Genomic DNA, 25,686 nt, shown 5'->3' with positions numbered 1-25,686 from the left:
ACTCGCTTATTCACACAGGTGAACAACATCAAAACAGACACAGCGCGTCCCGATATCAGAGATCAGAAATGGGCAAAGGCGGCGGAACGTTTGAGAGACTGTTGGGTATGTGTTATATTTCATGTTTTCAGTGTTTATTTCTAATGACTGACCGATGTATCGCTGACACGTAGATAAAGTGTGTCTGCTATTGCTAACGTTAGCACAGCTTGAACCGTGACGGAAATATAACATGTAACGTATTGTCTTTATTTAACCCACCGGAGCTTTAACACACCTGTGATATGAACTTAAACATTACATTGCGAACATCTTTTACAGTTAAACCGTATTGTGTAACTGCAGTTGACAAATCCAGTATTTTACGTAACGTAAGCTAGTTAGCACCAGAGCTATAAGATATTCTCGGGCCTCTTTTCACAAGCTACGTAAAATAATAAATCATATAAGTTATGTGTTGCTTATATTGCGTACTTTGTGCTTAGTGTGTATGAATTAGTTGACTTTTTCTTCACCAAATCTCGCTGTAAAGCAGGCAATTATACCGCACAATTAAAGAGGCGTGTATACATTGCCATGGCGCTTCATATCAATATTTATGTTTACAGTTGCTCACACCTTTTGGAAAATTTTAATTTTAGGATTTTGAAGGTATTCCCGTTATTCAATGTTGTCTCTTCCCGTTTTTTTCGTGTAATCGAGTGCTTCTGTATAAAGAGAGAGAGGAAATATTGCCCATTTTTTTTGGTTCACCACATAACAGTAACTTCCTGCTCTTCTCCTACATTTAACACACACACACACACACACATATATATATCTATATAAAAAGACCGATAGATAGAATATTGTAAAAAAAAAAAAAAATAATGCGAGTTTGGACAGCAAAATGAATTAATAATTATAATTTTTTTTTCTTTTCGTTTTGTTCATTTTTGTGACTGTTATTATCCGTGTTGTAAAATAGGTTGGTCCATTTATTTATTACTCTGTATTATATCTGTGCCTATAAATTATAGTAATTAAATATGATTATTTCTTGTGTTCATTTAGTGGAAAACTGTCTTGAATATTTAGAATTTTATATTTATTTTTGGATTCAGGTTCATATGTACCAGTGAAGAGGGATATATTGCTATACCTTAGTCTTTTCTGCTTCCTTTTCTTATGTTTTTAGTAAACGGACCTTAAGCTAATTGATTCTGATAACACTTGATGATAAAACATGTGCTCTTTCAATCTTTGACAGATAAGGCTACCAGTCAGCTGCTGCTGGAGACAGACTGGGAGTCCATTCTGCAGATATGTGACCTCATTCGGCAAGGAGATACACAGTAAGATAAAACAGTTCTTATGTGATTGCATGTTCATGGAAGATTGTGTTGTGATAAATATGGCTTTGACTTTCTTAGAAACTGTTCTGTTGTTTCCCGCCACCAGGGCTAAGAATGCAATTGTTTCCATCAAGAAAAAACTCAATGACAAAAATCCACATGTAGCACTCTATGCTCTTGAGGTAAGTGTAGTTTATCTTCAGATATAGAGCACTGTAAACCAGGGATTTTCAAACAATAGTAAAATAGTTAAATAAAGCAAGCAATAAAAATAAATAAATAATTCAAAATATATTTAAATATAATAGTTATTACAAAATATACTAATTATGAAATAATTAAATAGTACTGTACTGTTATTTACAATACTATGTATGAGTAAAACGTTACAGTTCTATGTAATAGAAACACACTAATGCTCACTGTAAGCTCCCACTGCACTTTTGTCGTCTGTGACTGTGGCTTACTCTTTAAAGTCATGGGGATTCTGATGATCGCTGTCATTTGATTATACCATTTATCGGCTGGAAAAGTTTGTTCTGAAAATGATTCCAATGGTATCGTTCCTCTATGCTGTTATCGGTTTTAATTGTGGTGTGGACTTCCCTATTCTCACATAATCATTATAGTTATCGTCTTTGGTATGAACGAGTCTGTACTCTTATACCTAAATATTGACTTTTCATAAATGATACAAGATTATATATATATATATATATATATATATGAGATGTAGTTTTGTTTTGTATTATGCCCCGATCAGTCAAGGTGATGTGTGTAAGTTAGCCTTTGCTTGTCCACAGGTCCTGGAGTCAGTGGTGAAGAACTGTGGCCAGACGATTCATGACGAAGTGGCCTGTAAGCAGACAATGGAAGAGCTGAAGGAGCTGTTCAAGGTGATTCCTGCTAAACCCAACCTAAAATCTGTGACTGTTGCTTTAAGAGTAGTCTTTGGCCCTGGCTTTATGATCTTTCCAAGTGGGTTCGACCCAGTGACTAACGCTGCACTGTACTTCCTGATTGTGTCATCACGTCACATGTTTATTCAGCTGAGGGAAGTTCCAGCAGAAATCAGAAACGACACACTGAGAAGGTTTTGAGGTGGTCAAAACAATTTGAGATTTTTCTGTTCTCATGTGTTTTTTTTTTTTATTTATTTTTTTTTAACTACCTGGTTAGGGGACTTCTGAGTTCTGACTTCACAGCTTCAATTTTTTTTTTAAGCCTTCACTGACTGAATGTGACTTGTTTGTGTTCAGAAACAAACCGAACCGAACGTGAAGAACAAGATCCTTTATCTGATCCAGGCCTGGTCCCACGCCTTCCGCAACGAGCCCAAGTATAAAGTCGTCCAGGACACCTATCAGATCCTGAAGGTGGAAGGTAAGTTTTATTCAGGTTCTTAAACATGAAATGCATTTCTAAAGGGCATCCATTTTTTAATTTTGCAGAACCAGATTGATATGATGCATCATGCCCTGCTGCAAATTATATACAAATACTTTCCAATGCCTAATGCAATTTTAATAGCAAAAACACCTGATTAATTTTCATATGTGAGTCAAAATAAGATGACAAGCTGTGAAATTTTTTAAAAGTAATCAATCACTTATACTCGTTCAGGTCATGTCTTCCCGGAATTCAAGGAGAGCGATGCCATGTTTGCAGCAGAAAGGGTGAGAGTAACTGTTGAGTAAATCAAGTATGTTTCACACACTCGGAGATGTTTAGTTTGTCATGGGTTTGTCTTTCTTTTCTTTTTTTCTCTCTCTTCCAGGCCCCTGATTGGGTGGATGCAGAGGACTGTCACAGATGCAGGGTTCAGTTTGGTGTGCTAAACCGAAAGGTATACACCACTCCTTTGAAAATCTTCTATCATTAGTTATATAATGTTTATGGAGTATAATGATGAGTAACTGCTGGTGGCTCTTCATTCAGCACCACTGCAGGGCATGTGGGCAGATTTTCTGTGCTAAGTGCTCTTCTAAGTACTCTACCATTCCCAAGTTTGGCATTGAGAAGGAGGTGCGTGTGTGCGAGCCCTGCTTCGAGCTTCTCAACAAGTGAGTATATGTGAAAAAGACAAATACCTACCATTGTGCTGCTTTTTTTGTTATAAAAGAAAAGGTCTTTATATCTGTGTAATATCTTCTTGGAGTTGTCCCTTGGGTTTCTCATGTTCATAAGCCTGCTGACGCGTAGAGATTTACCAGGATGTGTGTGTCTCCTAACCCCTCCTCCTCACCAGCCACCCCTCCCTCTCTCCCCCTCCTAGGAAAGCTGAAGGGAAGGCCGCCAGCGCTGGGCAGCCCGAGCTTCCCCCTGAGTACCTGACCAGCCCTCTGTCCCAGCAGTCTCAGGTAGTGCCCACCGAATCAGTAAGTAGTTGCATTTCATAGAGGGCTCACTCTCATGGGCGTCACAATTATGGAGCAAACCACCAAATTTATTGAAACAGACAATGAACCAATAGTTTATCGTCCATGCCCAAGTTTATTTAGACCTTGAATGCAAAGCAATTTTGAGGCTCATGAGTTGAGAGCTACTATTACTGTGTAGTTTGTGTGCTAACTGCCAACTGTCCCACTCTAATCAGTAATAAACGCTGTATTTAAAGGTGAAGTGTTTCATTTCTGTGCCACTGGTATGACTAAATAGAATGGCTGGTTATTGTAGGAGTAGTTCATTTATGATCATATGATAAGTTTTATGTTTTTGAAAAAAAGTCTGTTCAACAAGGCTGCATTTTTAATTGAAAATACAGTACAAAATAAAATAATAAAATAAACAGTAATATAGTAAAATGGTTAAAATAACCACCTGGAATTGCTGCATCATTACTCTGTGTCATATGATCCTTCAGAAATCATTCTAAAATGCTGCTTTGCTGCCCATTTCTTACTGCCCATATTTCTTACTATTAGAAATGTTGAGAACCTTTTTTATTTTTTTATTTTTTTTATGAGAAATATCAAAAGAATATTTATTTCAAATTGAAATCTTTTGGAAAAATATAAATGTCTCTGCTGTCATGTTTGATCAAATTAATCCACTCCTGCTAAATTAAAAAAAAAAAAAAAATATATATATATATATATATAGTTAATCAGATACAAACCAATAATAGAGGAAATGTTATGTTAGGCTAACAGACTGATTGCAGTTTCATTTGGTGCTGTTAATAGTGTAGAAATTACACTCTTCACCTTTAAAATAGATGCACAGTATTTAAGTGATCGTATCAGTGTTGGTGTGTTTGTATTTTTTTTTTTCATTCCGAATCAGTGGAACCCAGTGATTTGACCCCTTATTAATTACTGATTATTAATTATTCCTAATAAATCTTTAAAATCTATACGTAAAACTTAAATACACGTTTGAAATAACATAACACATAAATAATTATGTCAGCCAAATTTATGATGTTTATGCACTGGTAATATTTAAATTAAAAGAACAATTTAATTCCACCTCACCTTCTCGTTGTTTCTTCTTGACCTCGTCTTGTGCTCTGCTCCTCAGATGCCTCCTAAGAGAGACGAGGCTGCACTGCAGGAAGAAGAGGAGCTGCAGCTGGCCATCGCACTGTCTCAGAGTGAGGCCGAGGAGAAGGAGAGGATGGTACGTACGCTAACATCTATAAGCCAGCTGTTCTGTCAGCATAAATACAGGGTCACATGATGATTGTTTTTGTTGACAGAGACATAAGAACACTTATTCTGCGTACCCCAAAGTTGATCCCACCCCTGTGACTTCCTCTGCACCTCCTGTCAGCACTCTCTACTCCACTGTGGTAAGAAACATGCATTTTAGTAAGTGATTTAAACGCCTTGTCTAAATTTATCGTAGTGGGTAAATTGTCTCTCTTTACCTTTCAGAACTCAACGGCTCCATCAGCTGAAGACGTGGACCCAGAGGTGAAACCATTTTTGAGTTCCTCTAAAAATGGTTTATTAAATTTAGAATTTGTATTAGTACAGTAAATGTTAAAACCGTAATATAATTTTGTACACTATTGTTTTTAAAGAGAGAAAAAAGTTTTTGAAAATCTCTTATGCTCCCCAAGGCTGCACTTATTTGATCAAATGTTGTAAAAGTAGTAATATGAAATACTATTATATTTTTAAATAACTGTTTCTGTTCTGTAATTTATTCCTGTGATCAAAGCTGAATTTCCTGCATGACTCTTCAGTGTCACGTGATCCTTCAGAAAGCATTCTGATATGCTGATTTGCTGCTTGAGAAACATTTCACAATATCAATGTTGAAATCAGTTTTGTTGCTCAGTATTTTTGCAGAAACTGTGACACCTTTTTTCAGGGTACTTTCATAATTAGAAAGATCACAAGCAGAGTTTACCGTATTTGAAATAGAAAACTTTTATAACATAATGGCTTTACTTTGTCTTGACATTTTTTCAATAATTTAATGCATGTTTGCTAAGTATTTAAGTAGTTTCTGTTGAAAAAAAAAAGGAAAAAAAAATTTGGACTTAAAAAAAATAAAAAAAATGCACCCAGAAAAACTTTTAAAGAATGCATACAAGATCTTTTTTCTTTTCCAAGTTATTTTTTTTATTTATTTTTTTTAGAGTGGTAAAAGGAGTTATTGTATTGTTGAATGCTTAATCTATATCTGCCATGAAATAACATACACTTAAATACAACCAACATTAATAAAAAAAGAAATGACCTAAGACTTTTGAATGGTAGTACATCAAAAACCCAATAAGTATATTTTAAATAATATTTTCATTCTTTTCAGCTGGCCCGTTACCTAAATAGAACTTACTGGGAGAAGAAACAGGAAGAGGTTCGCAAGAGTCCCACCCCCTCTGCTCCTGCTCCAGTGTCACTGGCTGAGCCCGTGCCAATCAGCCAACCAGTGGAAAGCCACGCTTCAGTCCAACCCATCAACATAGTAGAGGTACTTGGAGCACTGAAAATGGATAATCATAAAAAAATTTTAATCATGTTCCGCGCTGAATGTCTTGCATTTGTCTCTTCAGCAGCAATATCAGAATGGAGAATCTGAGGAGAACCATGAGCAGTTCCTGAAGGCCTTGCAGAACGCCGTCACCACCTTCCTTAACCGCATGAAGAGCAACCACATGCGCGGCCGCAGCATCACCAACGACAGCGCTGTGCTCTCTCTCTTTCAGTCCATCAACAACATGCACCCACAGCTGCTGGAAATCCTCAACCAGCTGGATGAGAAGAGACGTGAGTCACGTCACGTGTGCATGTCTCAAACCCGTTTCCACCTGCTATCAACATTCACGCACAGTGCTAAATATAGGTGGAAATGGGGGCCAAAATCTCCTTTATCAATGCCAAGTAGTGAAAAACATCATATTTGATTTTTGCTATTTAATACTTAGAATTAAATTTACGGTTTGCAAAACAATCAATTAAAAACAATACATGTTCTAAAGATTTAAATGAACCATAATTGTTGTTCAGTTGTTACTTCATTAAACATAATGCACTAACAATTGTTAACAATTTTTATAAGATGTGGTTGTCCAATGTGGATTATTTGATGAGATCCATCCATCCATCCATCCATCTATATATCTATATATATATTAGGGGTGTAACTATACGCGTATTCGTATTGAACCGTTCGGTACGAGGCTTTCGGTTCGGTACGCGGTACGCATTATGGACCGAACGGTTCGTTGGACTAATTAATTATATTTGGAAAATAAAAAAAATTGTGAAATATAATATGCGTTCAACAAGGTAGCCCAATAACCCAAACGACGTAACAGGCAACGCCCCTGACACCCCCAAAGAAGAAAAAAACACCAACTTATTAGGCTTCTCAGTCAGGCGCTCGCTCACTCAGTACGCGCTGAAGGCTCGTTGCAAAATGGCCAATGCGTTTAACAGACCAGAAATAAAAGATCATCCAATAACCAACAGGTCTGGTGTTTGGGTGCACTTTGGATTCCCTGTAAGCTATAATGGTGATGGCAAGAGAGTGGTGGATAAAAACAACAACGATATGTCGCATCTAGGGTACACCAGCGGGAATACAAAAAAAACAAAAAAACAGCGGGAATACTTGAAACATGTCAACTCATTTACGCCGACATCACCTTAGTGTGTCAGTATCTGGGAAAAGACGAAAAAAAGGAGAAACATATTCGCAACAAACTATCCCCGCAGCATTTAGACAGACATTTCCAACGGATTCAAACGGGGCAAAAGACATCACCACGGCTTTTTTGGTAGGCTACATTTACGTTATAGCCGCGGATATGAGACCTTACTATTTACCATTCATTCTATCATCACCATTATAGCTTACAGGGAATCCAAAGTGCACCCAAACACCAGACCTGTTGGTTATTGGAGGATCTTCTATTTCTGGTCTGTTAAACGCATTGGCCATTTTGCAACGAGCCTTCAGCGCATACTGAGTGAGCTCTGGTTGACTGCTCACTGACAACATCAGTCGTTCCTCCTTGTTGAATGAGTGGAGAAGGGTATTCCTGCACAACCGGAGGCTGCAGGAACATACTGTTGAATGAGTGACTTCTAGCAGGCTCCTGATTGGTTAACGCGGCGCGAATTGACGCCAAAGTTAAATTTTTTCAACTCGGGCGGCAGACGCGAATTCGCGTCAAACGCTAAATGCACAAAAAGCACCATTCGCGATATAGAGCATTTTGTGCGAAATGCGCGTTTCGCACGAACTAGATGCGCGAATGAGGCGAATTCGCGTCTTCCGCGCCGCGCTTAACTCCGCGCCGCGAGACCTCCAGACGCGCGTAAACGCGCCTTTGCATTGACTTAACATTGAAATCATTCGCGCCAGACGCTCTATTCGCGTTTGGTGTGAAGTGGAAAACGTAGGTTTTAATGCTGTGTTCACACCAAACGCGAATAGAGCGTCAAATTCGTGTCTACCGCGTCTAGTTTGCCGCTTGACCATTATGAGTTCATTCGCGCGAGTAATTCGCTTCATTCGCGCGTGAAATTAACTTCACAACAGACGCGATTTCGCGTCATGGGGGGGCTTCTGCCAGCTGAGTTCACGCAGCATTTTCAACCGCCATTTTTATTCGGATAATTTTCAAAATATTACTGTTATTGTGTCATGAAATGTAGTTTTAAAAGTATATCAGGCGAGAATGTAGTTGTTCTAAACTCAAATATGCAGTTTATTTATAATGACAGCGTCTATTTAAAAATGTGTTTCGCCGATCTCGGAGATGAGCTCCATGCGATCAGCGGGAGCTCAGAGCTCAAGTATCCGCCGAGAGCAGCCTCACCTCGGCTAGACCCTCTGACATTTGCCGCTGGCTCTGATGTGTCTTTAGTGGTTCAAGTTAAAATATAATTCGTTTGGGGTAAAACGAAACGTTTCTTATCTTTGGCCTTTATTCAATTAATCTATTAATATGTTATATATATATATATATATATATATATATATATATATATATATATATATATATATAGGTCCTTTATTTTATTCCTGTCTCTATAGAAAAATGAACTTTTGTAATATAGCTCTGGTTGACTGCTCACTGACAACATCAGTCATTCCTCCTTGTTGAATGAGTGGAGAAGGGTATTCCTGCACACAACCGGAGGCTGCAGGAACATACTATTAAATGAGTGACTCCTAGCAGGCTCCTGATTGGTTAACGCGGCGCGAATTGACACCAAAGTTCAAATTTTTCAACTCGGGCGGCAGACGCGAATTCGCGTCAAACGCTTAAATGCACAAAAGCACCATTCGCGCGAAACGCTCAATTCGCGTCATTAACGCAAACTAGAGGCGATGAAATGAGGCGAATTCGCGTCTTCCACGCCGCGATAAACGCCTCATTTGCGCCGCGAGACCTCCAGACGCACGTAAACGCGCCTTTGCATTGACTTAACATTGAAATCATTCGCGCCAGACGCTCTATTCGCGTTTGGTGTGAACACAGCATAAGAACATGCTTAATGTAATTGAGCCCCGTTACAATATTCCTTCACGAGCCCATTTCAGACAGACCGTAATTCCTGCTTTGTTCCAAAAAACATAAGCCCTATAGAGAACCAATTGAGTAAAAACTCACTCAATATAAAGAGTTATAGAGTTCCATATAAAAAGTTACATCTTTGTATTTGTTCATAACTAATATAACATTTTCATTTTTTTTTTAAATAAGGAGCTGTTTTTGTTTTATACAGTATGCTGCTAAGAAAACACCATAGAAGATGGGTAAAGAATAGCTCCATCATTGTTCAATGTAAAAAAAAAAAACATACTTTGTTAGTTTTAATAAATAAAACATTTTTTAAAAATCAAGGAAATTTATCTTCCAATTTTTTCTTTTTGCTGTATCTAAAACGTACCGAACCGTGACACCAGTGTATCGTATCGAACCGAACCGTGAATTTTGTGAAACGTTACACCCCTAATATATATATGTATATATGTGTGTATATATATATATATAACACTAATTTAAAGATAAGTGAATAACACATGTATAACAACTGCTGCAAATATTTGTTTAGATACTATTTTATAAAATAATACAATTGATTTCCCAAAATATACTGCTCCAAATAAGTTTATATTATTTATCAGAAACAAATATTTTGATAATGAATCAATTTAATGATCAAAATAAATGAGAAAGACAGTAAATATCACATGCATTTCAACTGCTGCAAAGAAATGTTTAATATATTTACTAAAATAATTAGAAGTAAAATATTTGAACATTAATCAGTTAATATATAAACATCAGAATAAATTAGATTTATATATTTATTATTATTATTTTTAACTATAATATTTAGATTTGCTGTCAACCTGATGTTTTTTTGTTAGTAACTTCCTGTGTAGATAACTGCTCCCCTTCCAAATGATACACAATGTACAAATATATTGTAGCTTGGTGGGTTGCAATTTCAAAGTACCGTCCACAACAATTCTGAATTAAAAGGTGTCTTGGGATGTGAATTTTGTCTCCTCTCGTGGTCAGTGTACTACGAGGGACTTCAGGACAAGCTGGCGCAGGTGCGTGACGCACGGGGGGCACTGAACGCCCTGAGAGATGAGCACAGGGAGAAACTAAGACGGGCTGCCGAGGAGGCAGAGAGACAGAGACAAATCCAACTCGCCCAGAAACTAGAGATCATGAGGCAGAAGAAACAGGCAAGTTGCTTTTCTCTTGAGCCTGAGAATCATGTGATGAGATGAAGCTGACTGTGATTGGTTACTGCAGGAGTACTTGGGGATGCAAAGGCAGCTCGCGATCCAGCGCCTACAGGAGCAGGAGAAGGAGAGACAGATGCGTCTGGAGCAGCAGAAGCACACCATTCAGATGAGAGCACAGATGCCTGCGTTCCCCCTGCCCTATGCACAGGTGTGCACTACTGCATACACACATTTGACATATTCAGCATGCAGATCAGAATCAGTCATGATAAATATTATAATGTACAAATTATGTATGTATTTGTTAATTGTCTTATATTTATAGAAATCTAAGTTTGCTTTTACTGAGAATTGTAAGTTAATTTTAGGGCTGGTTAATATTGAATGGGTATTTATAAAAGGAGTACCGTATTTTTCGGACTATAAGTCGCACCTGAGTATAAGTTGCATCAGTCCAAAAATACGTCATGATGAGGAAAAAAAAAACATATATAGGTCGCACTGGATTATAAGTCGCATTTATTTAGAACCAAGAACCATTACCGAGGATGAGAAGAGTAAACATTACCGTCTACAGCCGTGAGAGGGCGCTATATGCTGCTCAGTGTATGCTACAGGAGCAGTGAGCAGCATAGAGCGTCCTCTGGCGGCTCTAGATGGTAATGTTTTACTCTTGGTTAATTTCTCTCGGTTCATGTCAAATTAATTTTGATAAATAAGTCGCACCTGACTATAGGTCGCAGGACCAGCCAAACTATGAAAAAAAGTGTGACTTATAGTCCGGAAACTACGGTATATAATACACTCACAGACACACAAAAGTTTCTTGTATCACATATGGAATTTAATATCAAATAACGTTTTAGCAAAATGTTTATTTTAGTCAGAATTGTTACACTCTTAACTCTATTGCGGCTTCAGTCTGTGAAGTTTAACAGACCTGTTTGATTTCAGGATGATCCTTTATGGAAATAGAAGTAATCACTTGACTTCTCTTACATTTAAGTGTGCAAACATGATTAATTGATAATCAAATTCTTTGTTGATTATTTTCATTATTCATCGGTTTTATAAATTCATTGTTGCAGCCTTATTTGTAATGTGCTGTTGTTGTTTGTAGATGCAGTCACTGCCTCCTAATGTGGCAGGAGGGGTGGTGTATCCCCCCACTGGCCCTCCCAGCTATCCTGGCACCTTCAGTCCTGCTGGCTCAGTGGAGGGGTCGCCCATGCATGGAGTCTACATGAACCAGCCCGGACAGACTGCTGCCGGTGGCCCGTACCAGGCCATGCCTGTATCAGCTACAGGTCAACCAAACAACCTCTCTCTTTCTCTCGCTCTATTTCTAAAAATCGTTTTAATCAATAAACCAGTGGAACTTTTTTATTTAACAGATTCTCTGCTTACTTTCTTTTAGATCCCAACATGGTGAACGCTTACATGTATCAGAATGCAGGCACCAGTGGGCAGCCAGCCGCCCCAGGTCAAGCCCCTCCCACAACCAGCCCCGCCTACACTAACTATCAGCCCACACCCACACAGGGCTACCAGGTCAGGAGATTCAAGACCTTTACATTGAACTGAAATGTTCATATCATTTTGCTTCACAAGTACTGTTATTTATGGAGTCCCAATTCCTACACTGAATAAAAAAATAAAATAAAACTTTTTAAATCTCACAATAAACTGGGGAAAATACTGTTTTTATTACAATTGCAAGTTTATATCACAAATTCTGAGAATAAATAGTAAGAATTGTGAGATGTAAACTTGCGATTTTGAGGGAAAAAAGTCAGAACTGTGATTTTTATTTTTTTATTCAGTGGCAGAAATGGGGCTTCTACAGGAAGTCTGCTTAATGAGGTGTACAGTTAATTTTGAGGTTTGGTGTGAATGTTTACATGTTCTTTCTGTAGAACGTGGTCTCTCAAGCTCAGAGTTTGCCCCCTATGTCCCAGGCTCCCCCCACCAACGGTATCGCCTACATGGGCTACCAGCCATACAACATGCAGGTACGTTTTACTGCATCAGAACAAAGGTTGTGTCCCGATGTTCTTCCTTACTTACAAAAACCATATGGGATGGAAAGTTTGAAGGCTGTCAGTGATTGTTGGTATCTTCTTTTATAGAATATGATGAACGCTCTTCCAGGACAAGACCCCAACATGCCTCCCCAGCAGCCCTACATGCCTGGGCAGCAGCCTATGTACCAGCAGGTCAGCATATTTATGTAGAAATATTATTGTGTGGAATCTCATACTGCTCTGTTTTTTGTGGAGTACACACCTTTATACTGTATGATCAAATATCCAGAAATATGCAGTATACAGTGATACTATACAATATTATATCACAAAATGCACTGTGCTCAATCTTCAATTTAATTTGTGACAATTTAATCTGGAGAATTTTTTTGGGCTCCGTATTTGAAAAGTTTACATTTTTAAGCAAAATGTCTGATTATAACCACGAAACAACTAATTATTTCCAAGATGATAACATTAAGCAGCACAATTGTTTTCAACATTTAAAAATAAATCGGCATACACGAATAATTTCTGAAAGATTGTGTGACACTGAAGAGGAAAGTGAAGACACCGAAGATGAAAAATCAGTTTTGCCATCACAGCAATAAATTATATCAAGTATATTATATATAGTATATTAAATAAGTATATTAAAATAGAAAACTCATTTATTTTAAATTATAGTAATATTTCACAATATTACTTATTACTTATTTACTGCATTTTTGATCAAATAAATTCAGCCTTGTTGAGGATAAGAGACTTGTTTAAAAACCATGAAAACATTTCTAATCCCAATCTCTTGAATTGGCAGTGTGTTTTAATCCCTACTGAAAAAGTGTGCTTGGCACTTTTGCAGACTATTAATCTGAATCATGTAGTCTGTTGATGTATTTAAACAGATGGCTCCCCCCGGCGGTACACAGCAGCAGTCTCAACAGCAGCCGGCGCAGGCTCCTCCGGGCAGTCCTGAGGCTCAGCTCATTTCATTTGACTGATCATATACCATCCAGGTCCAGCACACTACATGCAACCCTCGCTCACCCTGCTGTCTCTGGCTCCATTACCCTGCACCTGCTCTCACTTCACTATTATCCACAGATATTAAAGCATTTGGCTTTCTTGGGTCCCCCTCCTCTCCGTCTCTTTAAATGAAATGAGGAGATGCTACAGATGGGAGCTGGTGGGGAACCTTTGTCTCTTAACTTGATGAATCTCACAAAACTCTCTAGATCATATTTTACTCCTCTTTTGCTTAAAGAAAATGAAACCTGGTTTAGACCATTACATTTTTTTTGTGACAGTATGAGTTAAATGTGTTTCTTTGCTCAGTTTCTCATTACTGTAATGCAAAAAAAGAAAGAAAAAAAAGTAATTTAAACTGTAAAGTAGTTACATGGTAATATTTGTTGTACTGCCTTTATTCTGATATCATGATTAAAAATGACTGTATTAGTAATGAGATTCACCATTGACAATTATTAGATTTACCAAAAATAACAACATCAAATCATCCTGACACATTGAATTTGTGAGAGATTTAGTGAAAATTTGCGTTGACGATGCAAAAAATATTAATGGTACTAGAATAAATTTCTGCATTACTGCAACATGAGTCATACTTTGGTAAATCATAATTATGAGACGTTATGTCAAAAACACAATACTAAGTCATAATTGACACAGTATTTCTATTGCCTTGTAATTGAAGTCATAATTTCAACTTCTGAATCGTAATTATCACTTTGTACCTCAAATCAAAATTGACATTGTAAGCCATAATTATAAGATAAGTCAAAATTTAGAGTTTTGCTTAGTTATTATTTTAAAGTTGAAAGTTTGCTAATCTCAGTTATGATTTATTATCTCATAATTTAGGATTTTTGTTTATTATTTTAACATTTAAATTACATTTCAATTAGTCGTAGTTATGAAAGTCAAAACTATTAGATACGAAGTCATAATTGAGATGTCAATACTTTGTCATAATTATGACTTAATATCTTCTGTTGGCTTTTTATAAAAAATTAAAAAAATGTTCACCAAAGCTTAGCTGGCAGAAATGAGATTCTATTAAAAATATGACCTGGACATGTTGTGAGATTCATCATACTGCTAACTGTCATCTCTCTAGATTTTTGCAAATGCAGTTTTTCCTCATAAAACTGAACTGACGCAGGTTAGTCGTTCGTACCATGGAGAAACAAACACAATATGATTCAAAAAGACAAAACATAACTATCCTTTTGTCTCATATTTTTCTAAGATGTGTTTGCATGAGTGAATATGTAACAGCCATTTATTTTTCTTCGGTTAAGTCACTGAGGTCACATAGTAGTTTTTCAGCTCTGCTTTGCTCTGAAGTGCTCTAAGATCATGTGACATTCCAGTGCTGGCTTCCATGTATGCGATTCTAGAAATACTTCAGAAGCTCTGCGTTTAGGATCAGTGTTGTGGATTCCTTGCTAATGATTTATGCGGTAGATTGGTGTAAACAGTGGCTTCTGTCATATAAAATAACAGCCAATGAGATATCAAATGTGCTGCCATTTGCATATCACCAATCTATTCAAAACAAACAGGCTGGTGTTTCAAAGTACTGCATGAAGTTCAAAGTACTCACATCCGTTTGTCTTTAATGCTCTATGTGGATCTTCACAGAGTGGCATAGCGGGGTTCAGACCTGACTGCGCAGAACTAATCAGTCGATCTCAAAGCCACAGTTTCATTATCAGTTAATTACAGTGCAGAATTGAGTACTGGATCAATGGCGGACAAGGCAAGTCTATTTTTAGACTGTGGTTGTAAAAACTGTTGACAGCCTGTGGATGGTTTTGATGGATGTCGTGAACGCTGCATGTTTGTAACACACACACAAACATCCGGTGACGTCTGTAACCCCTTCAAGATAATCTTTATTCTAAACTGATCTGCCTCATGTTAAAAAGAAGTCATTTTAACAGCATACTTAATAAATATCTTGTTCTTTTATTAGTCGTACATTAGTGGAAATGTTTCTTTTCTTGTCTATGAAAGTATGTGCATAATAAAGCAATGCCAGTCAGAAAATATGTGAAACTGACTAAAAGAAAGTCAAGTGTCGTAGATGTTTTTTCTTGGAGACCGGATCCATGTTCTCTGAATGGACAGATTTCCTACAGTTTTCTGAAGACAAGGCATTTGTTACTCTCAGGCATCTCGATCTGTTGAACAACACACCAGACAGAGGTTATCAATGTGCTGTTTTCAAATCTTTCTATATATATAATAAAATAATCATTCAGTTTCATTACGGTAATAAGAATTATGGGTAAACTGCTTAATTGTTGTGAGAATCATGTCACAGTGCAAAACAACAACAAAAATTCTAAATAGTCCTAAAATAGGTTTTATATTTTGATTTTAGGGTGACAAGTGATCTGGACATTTATAGGCTTCAGAAATGAAGTCATTAATTGCCCCTCACCATTCGTTCCATTCTCATTCCGTTACTGAACGCCAGCTGTCTGAGCACATCGACGTCTGGAAGACCCCAGTCCGGATTCCTGACAGACAGACAGTAGGTTTGTAAGTTGAAAAAAAAAATTATATATATTTCACCTTTATTTGTTAAGAAATATCAATATATTGAATCTTGAAATAAAAAGTGTGTCAGTCTGAAAACCCACATCTGGCGCAATGTCTGGTCCAGCTGTTCGTTGCAGATTGGGGTGATGGTTCCATTGATAGCATACGGCTGAGACACATTTCATTCCACGAGGTTAGGATGTTTATAGTGAGATTTATGGTTGATGTGGTTATGACTATATGTTGTTCATATAAAACACATGAAAATGATACAATAATCACTCACTCCGTAAGTCATTAACAGGCCGTTCTGTTTCAGTATCTGCCCAGATCCTTTAAACACACCCTGTGGATACAAGACTACATTCATTAATTTTTTAACTGTATTTGAATATCAGAATTACTTCTGGTGGATCATGTGACACTGAAGACCGGAGTAATGACGCTGAAAATTCAGCTTTCATCACCACTGATAAAAATGATTTTGTGGTGAAGTAAATACTACATAAAAACAAATGTAATTTCTACATTAAGGTCAGGCAAGAGTTTAAAAAATAAAGCAAATTTTATATATTACTAATCAATTTAAAGCTCATAGAAATTAAAGTTTGAAATTACAAGCATATTTTATCTGGAATTGTTTGTTTACACGGATTCTTTAAGTAAATATCAAAAGGTATGATCCCATCATGCGCTGTGGCATGAATAATTAAAACGGTTACAATTTTCACTGTTTTCGAGTTTAATTTACATTGTTTTATGGATGATTTTATCATTAGGTTTAGCAACTTTATGTTTTGTGATATCTAGAGTAAATTGTCTACTCAAAATAACCCATTTATACTCAAACACTGTCCAGTGATTGTTTCTGTCATTGTGTATGGTAAACCAAGTATCAGGGTCTCTGTGTTCATTTGGGTAATAATTATGAGTGGACATACTATCTTCAAAGGATAGCAAGCTGTCTTGCTTGCTTACATGTATGCAAATGAACCACATGCTTTAATAGCATGGTTGTTTTCCAGTGCTATCTTGTGTATTTTAGGACTGTGTATTTAGCAAAATAACTTGATATTATACATCAAACTCTTAACTGGCCATGTTAAATTGACTCAATTCCTTTGATCAATGTACCTAACTTAGTTAAGTAGATTTTTCTTAATTTAATACTTAAATATTACTTAAAATTTGTGTGTGCAGAAACTTGTAAATCTAGTAATGTAAATCTACTTATTGTATATATATATATATATGAATGAATAAACACACAAGTCAATATTACATATATATTGGTGCTATACCTCTGCAGTGCTGAAGGGGCTGTACTGAAGCAGGTTGATTGCTATAATAATGTGACAGGAGTTTTGTGGAAGTCCTGCCCATTTCTCCCAGGGTTGACTGGCATCCAGATACACCGGCTCCAGCACTTTTTTTGCTTTAGTGGCCCCTATATAAGCTCTGATACTGCAGCAGAGACGTTAACATTACAAACCCTGATAATTCTGTGGTATGTCTCATAATGGCATTTGTAATTACAGTAACAAAGAACCTGTGTGCCATAACCTGTTTCGTGCCTCCTCCTTGATGTCTGATGGCTGCCATGTTACAAAGGGCATTTCTTGAGCGAAGTGCACCACATGCTGCCCTGTGCCTGATCCCAACTCAAGACCAAACAGCTCACAGTGAGACTGAGCCTCCAGTAGCTCCCCGAGAACCGACAGCAGACCGTCCTGACTGCGCTCAGCTGCAGGAGAGAGCAGCATCATCTGCAAAAGAGAGGAACCTTTAATTGACTTTTGCTAAATTCTGAACATGTTTATTTTTAAATTGCTATTAATTATGTAGCTGATACTCACGCTGCCCTGTTGTTTGGTGCTCAGTGATGGCTGATGAACCGGCAGATGGATCCGGAGATTACCTGGATAAGAGGCTTCTGTCTGCTCCTCCCCTTCAAATTCTGCATAACCCTATCATTTTTGGCGCTACATAACTTTACAAAGAAACAGGGCATGCAAATGACATTTATCTTGGAAATTTTATGAAGTGGCATGGTGTTTTATATTATTTGATTATTGTTATTCCGTATGATACAGCACTATGACTCATAGATAGATAGATGGATGGATGGATGGATGGATGATTTAATTCCACTGTTTACAAGGCTTGTAAAAAGCTGAAGAAAAATCGGGGGACTTCGTTCGTGCATCCGTTTCAAGGCATTAACGAGTGCAACATAGGCATAAAAACATCAAAACAAACAGTGCTTTGTAGTAATTAATTGTATTTATGAAATCTAACATTTTAAAAAAGAGAGCCGGATCTAGAAGGATAAATGCGTTACTCTGTAGTTATATTATTAATAACAGCGAGTTCCGAGTTTTCATTATTTCAAACATGGCCTACTAATTTTAACTAAGTATTTCTAGGATTTGTTTTAGAGACGTTTTATATAATTTATATAATGTGTCTCAGTTTAGAGACTTTTGCATTAAAAACCCATGTGTAGGTGCTGGACTGTTTATTTTTTATTTAGTTTTCTGAGACGATTTATCTTTAAATTAAGAAATTTCCATAGACTATATGGACATTTAAAAAAAAAAAAGATTAGTTTCGAAAGAAGCCATGACGCCTGAGGATTTTAAATAAAGTTTTGTCCGTCTGGCGCGATGCATTGTGGGTAGGTCAGGAAGAGCCAGCGGAGGACGCCATGTGCTTATACTAGAGGAGGTCTGACAGTCAGTCACACGCTGAGAGAGAGACTTGTGTTTTTGGGAACGGGCTGCTCGTCCTGTCGCGTTCACTAAATCAGTTCGTCATCATGTTCTGCGGCAGATACTGCGTCCGGTTCGCGCTGCGGACCGCGGCAAACACACACCGGTAAGAGCTTGATGAAAGACCCTGCGTCTCAAGGACAGAATTTACACTGAGTGTTTGGAGGAGTCCGCAGTACCGCTGTGAATGAAACAAACACACTGACATATTATAACCATTGAAAGTGCTCAGATAAGCTTCTGGCATGACATTAGAGGCATCTTTATCCTGCAGCAGATCTCAATCTCTGAACTGCAGAGCTGAGGGAGCATGTGTATGCAGTAGCATAAATGTTTACTTGAAATTATAGCATGAATGACCGTGTACCGGTACAGAAGGTCACGTGACTTCTGTCTGACTCATAAATGTGATTCTAATAAATCATGAATGTTTGATTTTCCCTTTATATATTTCTAATGGTGGTCAACCGATATATAGAGTGGCGTGCTGACATGCAGCCTGAGACCACATTGAAAACCTGGCATTTGTTTTCTTAACAACACCTGGAACTATTTTTAAATGGTTGAAATTAAGAAGTCGTGGTGTAAAATTCATAAGCATTTAATTTGATGTATTATTGAGTCACTAATTAAATGTAAACACATTTGTGACTGATCATGTGAACTCCTTTGTACTAAAGGTCAGCAGAGGTTACACTAATCTCTTGAAGTTAAGAAACCTTTATTAGTTGTGAGGGTTTTATCACTAATAACCTGACAGTTAGAACTAATAATTTGCTGCAGAATCCCAAAGATTTTTTTTTCTTCTTAAATTTAAGCTCAAGATGACTTTTGGATCTTCTCAGACATGATCAGCTTTTCACTCAAATTGTTATGCTGACAATATATTGTTTAAGAAAAAAATGAAAAATGGATGCAGTTTCACTAGTGATATCAGACGTTTAGACTTTAGACTTGTTGTTGGTCTTCAAAATTCGAAAACTGAAATTGTGGTTTCAATCAACAACAAAAAAAATATATATATACATATTATGTAATATACTCTACCGTTCAAAGGATTGGGCTTGGTAAGATTAATTTATTTATTGTTTATGTACTCAGGCTGCTTTTAATTGATGAAATCAAAACCGTGTGTGTGTGTTTTAAAATGTAATTTATTCATGTGATGCAAAGCTGAAATTTCAGCATCATTACTCCAGTCTTCAGTGTCTCACAATCCTTCAGAAATCATTCTGATATATTGATCTGCTGCTCTTTTGCTAACAGAGGTAGAGAATAGATGCACTATATGTTTGCTGCTGCTTTATGTGCTCATTGTTGTCTGAATGGACTCATTTCACAGACACAACCTACAGACGGCAGCACTGTGTGCCCGGCGAACACTCAAGACCAGCCCTGTCAGTCCGTCTGAAGCCATTTCAGCACCTCCTTTTGATGGGGCGCCAAAGGAGTACTCTCCCAAAATCCATCAGCTGGTCAATGACATCGCCAGCCTCACGCTCATAGAAGTGTCTGACCTCAATGAGTTACTAAAGGTGCAGCGCACTGTCACAACACCAGCCTAATAACAATGTTTAATGCAAAATACAGCAGAAATCCACACTACAAAGTGTTTAGCTGCATATTTTGACTTCTTTGAACTTCTTTGAAATTTTTGAGTGGTGAAATAAGAGATAATTAATTGTTAAATGTGCATTTGTAATGTACTTCAAATTTAAAAGTATATTTAAAAAACTCTGAAAAACTGTGCTTGCAGATATTAAAGAAATAATATGCCACTTAAGTGTAGCGTATTTTGTATAAATGCAGTTTTTCAGTGTGTGTGTGTGTGTGTGTGTGTGTGTGTGTGTATATATATATATACACACACACACACACACACACACACACACACACACACACACACACATGATGAGCTGCTGCCCAGCTCTAATAGTATGTAGCCTTTATGCAAAAAGCACTGATTTAAATGTTTTGTCCCTGTCAGAAAACTCTGAACATTCAGGATGTTGGAATGATGTCCATGGGCTCAATGGCAGCAATAGCAGCTGCTCCTGCTGCTGAGGTATGTCTAATGTTTTATGACTTAAACTGTAATAACCAGAAACTTTTAATTATCTGTGTCCTACAATGTGAAACATTGTTTAAAATTTGAAAAGCCAAGAAACACCATAATTTGGACCATTTTGCATAGAGCATAGTGGAAAACCCGATAATATCATTGCATTGTCTAAATTTGTACAAATTAATAAATTACTAAAGTTATTTAAAAATCATTTTTGGGAAACTTCAAGTTACAACAAACTAGTCTCAAACTATTTTTATTTCTTATTTGTAAACTATGTACTCAGTACTTCTGTAATAGTAACACGTATTGTTTACTGTCAAGAGTGCACAAATCAGGGTTTTAAGCTGTAAAAAAAATAATAATAATTTTGCAACAAAAAAACCTTAGAAAATAGATCTAAAATACAACATCTCATTCTCATATTTTTGTGCAAAGTGCTATCATGTAAAACTTTAGTTTGTGAGTTTTTTTCCTCTGTTTTAACTGAAATTGCAGGCAGTAGATGAGGAGGCAGCACCTGCAAAGAAAGAGAAAACCCATTTTACAGTCAAACTGACAGAATTCAAGGCGGCTGATAAAGTCAAACTGATTAAAGAAGTGAAGAATTGCATGGAGGGCTTGAATCTTGTACAGGTAAAGGTGTTTTTAGTCAAATGTGGATCTTTTATAGGCTGCAATAGCATGAATCAGTAAGTTATCTGTGTAGTTTGTTCCCAATCTGTCAAATATCAGCAGACAGCAATGCAGTACACAAGCTTTTCAGACAATTCATGATACTTACTGTTGATGTTTTTGTCTAAAAGGGTTGTAATGTACTTAATTAATGGTGTTCCCTCCCAATTACAGGCCAAGAAGCTTGTGGAGTCTCTACCTCAGGAGATCCGGGTGAATGTGTTTAAAGATGAAGCAGAAAAACTGAAAGCAGCACTTGAAGCAGCAGGAGGCACTGTGGCGCTGGAGTGAATATCTGCGGCGGCCCTTCACTTGATCAGATGTTACATGTCAGTCATCGTTTTGTTCTTTTTTACAAAAAAGATAAGGAATCAGAAGGAAACAAATGATGCCTTTAAAATGACCACTTGGCCCTCAGGAGATGGTCTGGGTGTTGAACTCTCAGACTGAACTCTGACAGGCTCTGAGCCTGCAAACACACCACCCATCACTGACTCCTCCATCTGTCCCCATGCTACACATGAAACTGGAGCTGGCCTGAAAAAGGGATGTGATGCTATTGCTTGTGGTTAAATAAACATGATATACTGTACTGTCTATCATAATGCTTCATCATGACTTACAGAGTACTAATCAATACATTGCCAGAAGTGAATAATTGGTGATTACTGCTGATCTCAGTTACCTTTAAAGGGATATTTCTATATTTAGGGGCCAAGCACAGATGCAAAAAGTTATGGAATTCAAGTTGATTCGTCCAACCGTTCTCTAATGACACGTGACCAAATTTGACGAAAATCATGTAAAAATGCGTGTGAGACTATATCTCCGCAACGGTTTGTCATATTGAGACCAAACTTGGTGTGTTATAACAAGTATGACCAGAGACTACCTGCAGTTTTCAGCACTGTGCCCCTAGTGGTCAGGAGATATAAAAAATGCATATTTTTGCTCATACCTTCTGAATGCTTTGGCCAAAATTCACAAAACTTGTCTCTTTAGATTCGGTGGGTCATGTCAAGTTGAATGATATCCAATTTTTCTGTGTCAATGATTTTAGGCGTCGGCCATTTTGAATTGTTAAAAAAATGCTGTATTTTTTTACGCGTTAGTGAATCGTTACGAAAATAATTACAAAAATATTCTGTTCCATGCCCTGATGGTACTCAAAGTTTGGGGGCAGCGCCACCTTGTGGTCAACACTTGTGATGAAAATTAGAAAAATGCTAATAACTTTTTGCTTGCATTAACCTATTGTATTTATGATTTTGAGCCATTTCAATTACTATCATTCTAAAATTGCAGTAATTGCTCATTTTTGCATCTGGTGGGATCTTCCATGCCATGCTTAGCTCCTCAATTTGCCGGTGGAGTGCTTGGCCCCGTAATTGCTGCTTGCAGCTATATTTGTCCATTTGTTTTTTCTCTTCGAACATGCGCTGGACATGACCCTTGTGCTCATGCTTTGCATCATCTCACACGTAACACTTTTCTAAGATGTGGCACTCAAGTTAAAAAATAAGCTTAACTTTCAAATAATGTTTAGATCTTTTTTCTCCATTTCGATTTCACTGCTCACATCTCATGATTTTCGACACTTAAGACTGTATAAAAACAGGTCAGTGCCCTGAGCGGCAACTTGTAAATGGTGAAGAGCTACTAAGAGCCAACAATTTTGCTAAATTAATTTTAAAGTGCAGGTTTAAATTTTAATTGCCTTTATTGTCATCGCATTTAAAATACAAAAAGATTAAGAAGGCCCGAATGCCAGTATCCTGTAAAAGGAAAGGTTTTCTTGTTGTTTTTTGCTGATTTTGTATGGAAAGCATGGCCTTTTGTCCCTGGCATCCTCTGTTGATCTGATGTCACAATGACCTAATTTCCTGTGCTCTGTGTTTCCCTGCTTTTATTTATATATATATATATATATATATATATATATATATATATATATATATATATATATATATATATATTATTAGTATTTTTTATTTTTTTTAATAAAATATAGGAAAAGTTTAACAGACAGATCAAGTTTTTAAGGCTTTTTTGTTGTTAGACAACTGGATTAATGAAAGGTATTGCTCAAAATACAACATGAACAACATGTTTCCTGGAAACGGTGTGCAACAGGGTTTGAGACATGTTTTCTCTTGTTTGGTGGGTGTGTTAAGCATGTCAGCCCAATCAGCACCAACATGTATAGAAACCACGCGGTATTAAAGAGACAGCTCGCACAATGATATTAACATAAAAATAAATTCACAAGAGCAAGCATATTGTTTGCACGTTTATTTACATTAAAGGCAAAATAACTGAACTAATAAGAGCACAAGTATAGATCTGAAACCTCTTTAAGTCTGTCTAAATATCATTTAGTAATAGCAATGTCTTCTGTTCCATATCCTTTCCTTAGGAAGGTGTGCTAGACATTGATTAATGTAACATAAAAATACTGTAAACATTTATATATTCTGCTATTGTATTGTGAAGTGACACTTTCATAAACTTTCCGATACTCTGCTGATTATATAATGGTGAGTATTACAATCCCATAGCACAACAGTGATCAGCAATAATGATAAGCCTAATACTCACAATAAAAAATATAAGGTCATATAGATCATAACACAGTCTCCAAGGTAAGAAGTGGATATCCTTCACCTGAAATTTTTGTCTTTTCATCCTGAAATATGAGGCAAATGTTGGTTCACAATAATTAGGAACCACAGTTTCCACAAATCCATTCACTTGATTGAGATGTTCTTATTTATTTTGTACGGCAAGGGCAGTGACTATAACAGCGAGCATATTAAACACCTATTTATACCGATTTCATCAGGCTCCGAAAATTCTTCAAAAAGAACACAAAGAATGGCCTTCTCAGCTGCCATAGTTGCAACTTTTGCATCATTAGAACAGGGTGTTCAACGCACCACCGTTTCCATTAAAAAAGTAAGTTTTGCACCATTTTGTAGCTGCTGAACGCAGCCCTGTTCTTTTTACAATCGGATAACTATCCAATCATAAAAAACAGACAAAATGATAGGTGTAAACAGGCCCTAATTAAGCACTCATGAACAGGCTAAAACGTTGTTCAGGTCCTCTGTCTGCTAGAAACTCTCATGCAAGAAAGTTGGAGCTAAACTCTCAAGGACGTTAAGTGGTATTGGTGTTGATGATTCATCTTCAGTCTCCATCTTATGGCGAATTCATTCAGCATGATCCTCGCAGTGCATTTTGGGTATTCTGTAGCCATTAAGTGTACATTGGTTGTATCCTCGTTGTTGTGGTGCACCATGGAAGTGGTTTCCAATCCTGTTCCTGGAGAACCATCAACACTGCATGTTTTTGATGTCTCTCTTATCAGACATACAAATTTCAGGTCTTGGAGTCTTTACTAATGAGCTGATGAGTTGAATCCGGTTCAAGTCAATTTGGTTGGAACAAGATGGCAATTTCACTTTTCTGCCAAAAAATTAACACTACATATACAAAAACACAATTTATGAAGGTGATGTAAATGAAACATCATATATTCTATAGTAATTATACAATAATATAATACTCCTTGCCCTTGACTTGTTTTCTCATGAGTAATAAAAATTATAATATCATTGTAATAATGACTTTGTGGTGATGTTCATGTGCATTCAACTCGTAAATACGATCTTTCCGACATGCCTGGAACGCACCAGTGGACTCCAAGACCTCTAAATATGTCCCGTGGTCTCTTACACCAAGACATTGACAGCAAATCCTTTAAGTTTCCCAACATAACATTGTCCAGAACACCGCCTCTGCCAGCCTGCCTTCCTAGATAAATGGTGCACAGTATAATTCATCAGATGTGATCCATGGTCCAGTTCTGATGCTCATGTGTCCATTGTAGGCACTTTTGGTGATGGATAAGGGTCATCATGGGCATTCTGGGCGGTCTGCAGCTGTGCAGCCCCATACGCAGCAAACTGTGATGAACTTTGTTTTCTGACACATTTCTACGATGGCCAGCATTCAGTTATTCAGATGGACTAGCATTCTCTCTCCACTTGAAATACATTTAGCAGGAAATT

The 25,686-nt window shown here is 37.1% G+C and overlaps 3 protein-coding genes across 4 annotated transcripts; 2 read left to right on the top strand and 1 right to left on the bottom strand.

Moving 5' to 3' along the window:
* LOC132149515 (hepatocyte growth factor-regulated tyrosine kinase substrate-like) lies at positions 1 to 14,194 on the top strand. The gene is made up of 21 exons (XM_059558832.1): positions 1 to 105; positions 1,250 to 1,334; positions 1,441 to 1,516; positions 2,138 to 2,230; positions 2,594 to 2,717; positions 2,958 to 3,010; positions 3,112 to 3,180; positions 3,273 to 3,397; positions 3,610 to 3,694; positions 4,857 to 4,955; positions 5,035 to 5,127; positions 5,213 to 5,251; positions 6,099 to 6,260; positions 6,343 to 6,556; positions 10,333 to 10,505; positions 10,576 to 10,716; positions 11,629 to 11,815; positions 11,926 to 12,059; positions 12,425 to 12,520; positions 12,638 to 12,724; positions 13,438 to 14,194. Exons 1-21 carry the CDS (start codon positions 69 to 71, stop codon positions 13,531 to 13,533), a joined length of 2,268 nt encoding a protein of 755 aa, XP_059414815.1. The 5' UTR covers positions 1 to 68; the 3' UTR covers positions 13,534 to 14,194.
* Positions 14,195 to 15,509: 1,315 nt separating this feature from the next.
* On the bottom strand, positions 15,510 to 18,233 carry zgc:103625 (methyltransferase-like 26 B). 2 transcript variants are annotated; one of them, XM_059558830.1, is made up of 7 exons: positions 17,959 to 18,233; positions 17,666 to 17,868; positions 17,404 to 17,566; positions 16,389 to 16,448; positions 16,204 to 16,271; positions 16,002 to 16,080; positions 15,510 to 15,700 (listed from the first exon to the last, which is right to left on the bottom strand). In XM_059558830.1, exons 2-7 carry the CDS (start codon positions 17,866 to 17,868, stop codon positions 15,629 to 15,631), a joined length of 645 nt encoding a protein of 214 aa, XP_059414813.1. In that variant the 5' UTR covers positions 17,959 to 18,233; the 3' UTR covers positions 15,510 to 15,628. The 2 variants fall into 2 exon arrangements, with proteins under 2 accessions (XP_059414813.1, XP_059414814.1); XM_059558831.1 differs by having other exon boundaries at positions 15,510 to 15,738; positions 17,959 to 18,224.
* A 530-nt stretch (positions 18,234 to 18,763) lies between these two features.
* Positions 18,764 to 22,205, top strand: LOC132149513 (large ribosomal subunit protein bL12m-like). The gene is made up of 5 exons (XM_059558828.1): positions 18,764 to 18,979; positions 20,216 to 20,408; positions 20,861 to 20,938; positions 21,437 to 21,574; positions 21,788 to 22,205. The coding sequence occupies exons 1-5, from the start codon at positions 18,921 to 18,923 to the stop codon at positions 21,902 to 21,904; spliced, it is 585 nt and encodes a 194-aa protein (XP_059414811.1). The 5' UTR covers positions 18,764 to 18,920; the 3' UTR covers positions 21,905 to 22,205.
* Positions 22,206 to 25,686: the final 3,481 nt, after the last annotated feature.

This window comes from Carassius carassius, chromosome 9 (assembly GCF_963082965.1).
Source record: "Carassius carassius chromosome 9, fCarCar2.1, whole genome shotgun sequence".
Classification (NCBI taxonomy): domain Eukaryota; kingdom Metazoa; phylum Chordata; class Actinopteri; order Cypriniformes; family Cyprinidae; genus Carassius; species Carassius carassius.
Note: the sequence above shows the minus strand (reverse complement) of the source record. Positions and strands in the feature narration are given on the sequence as shown.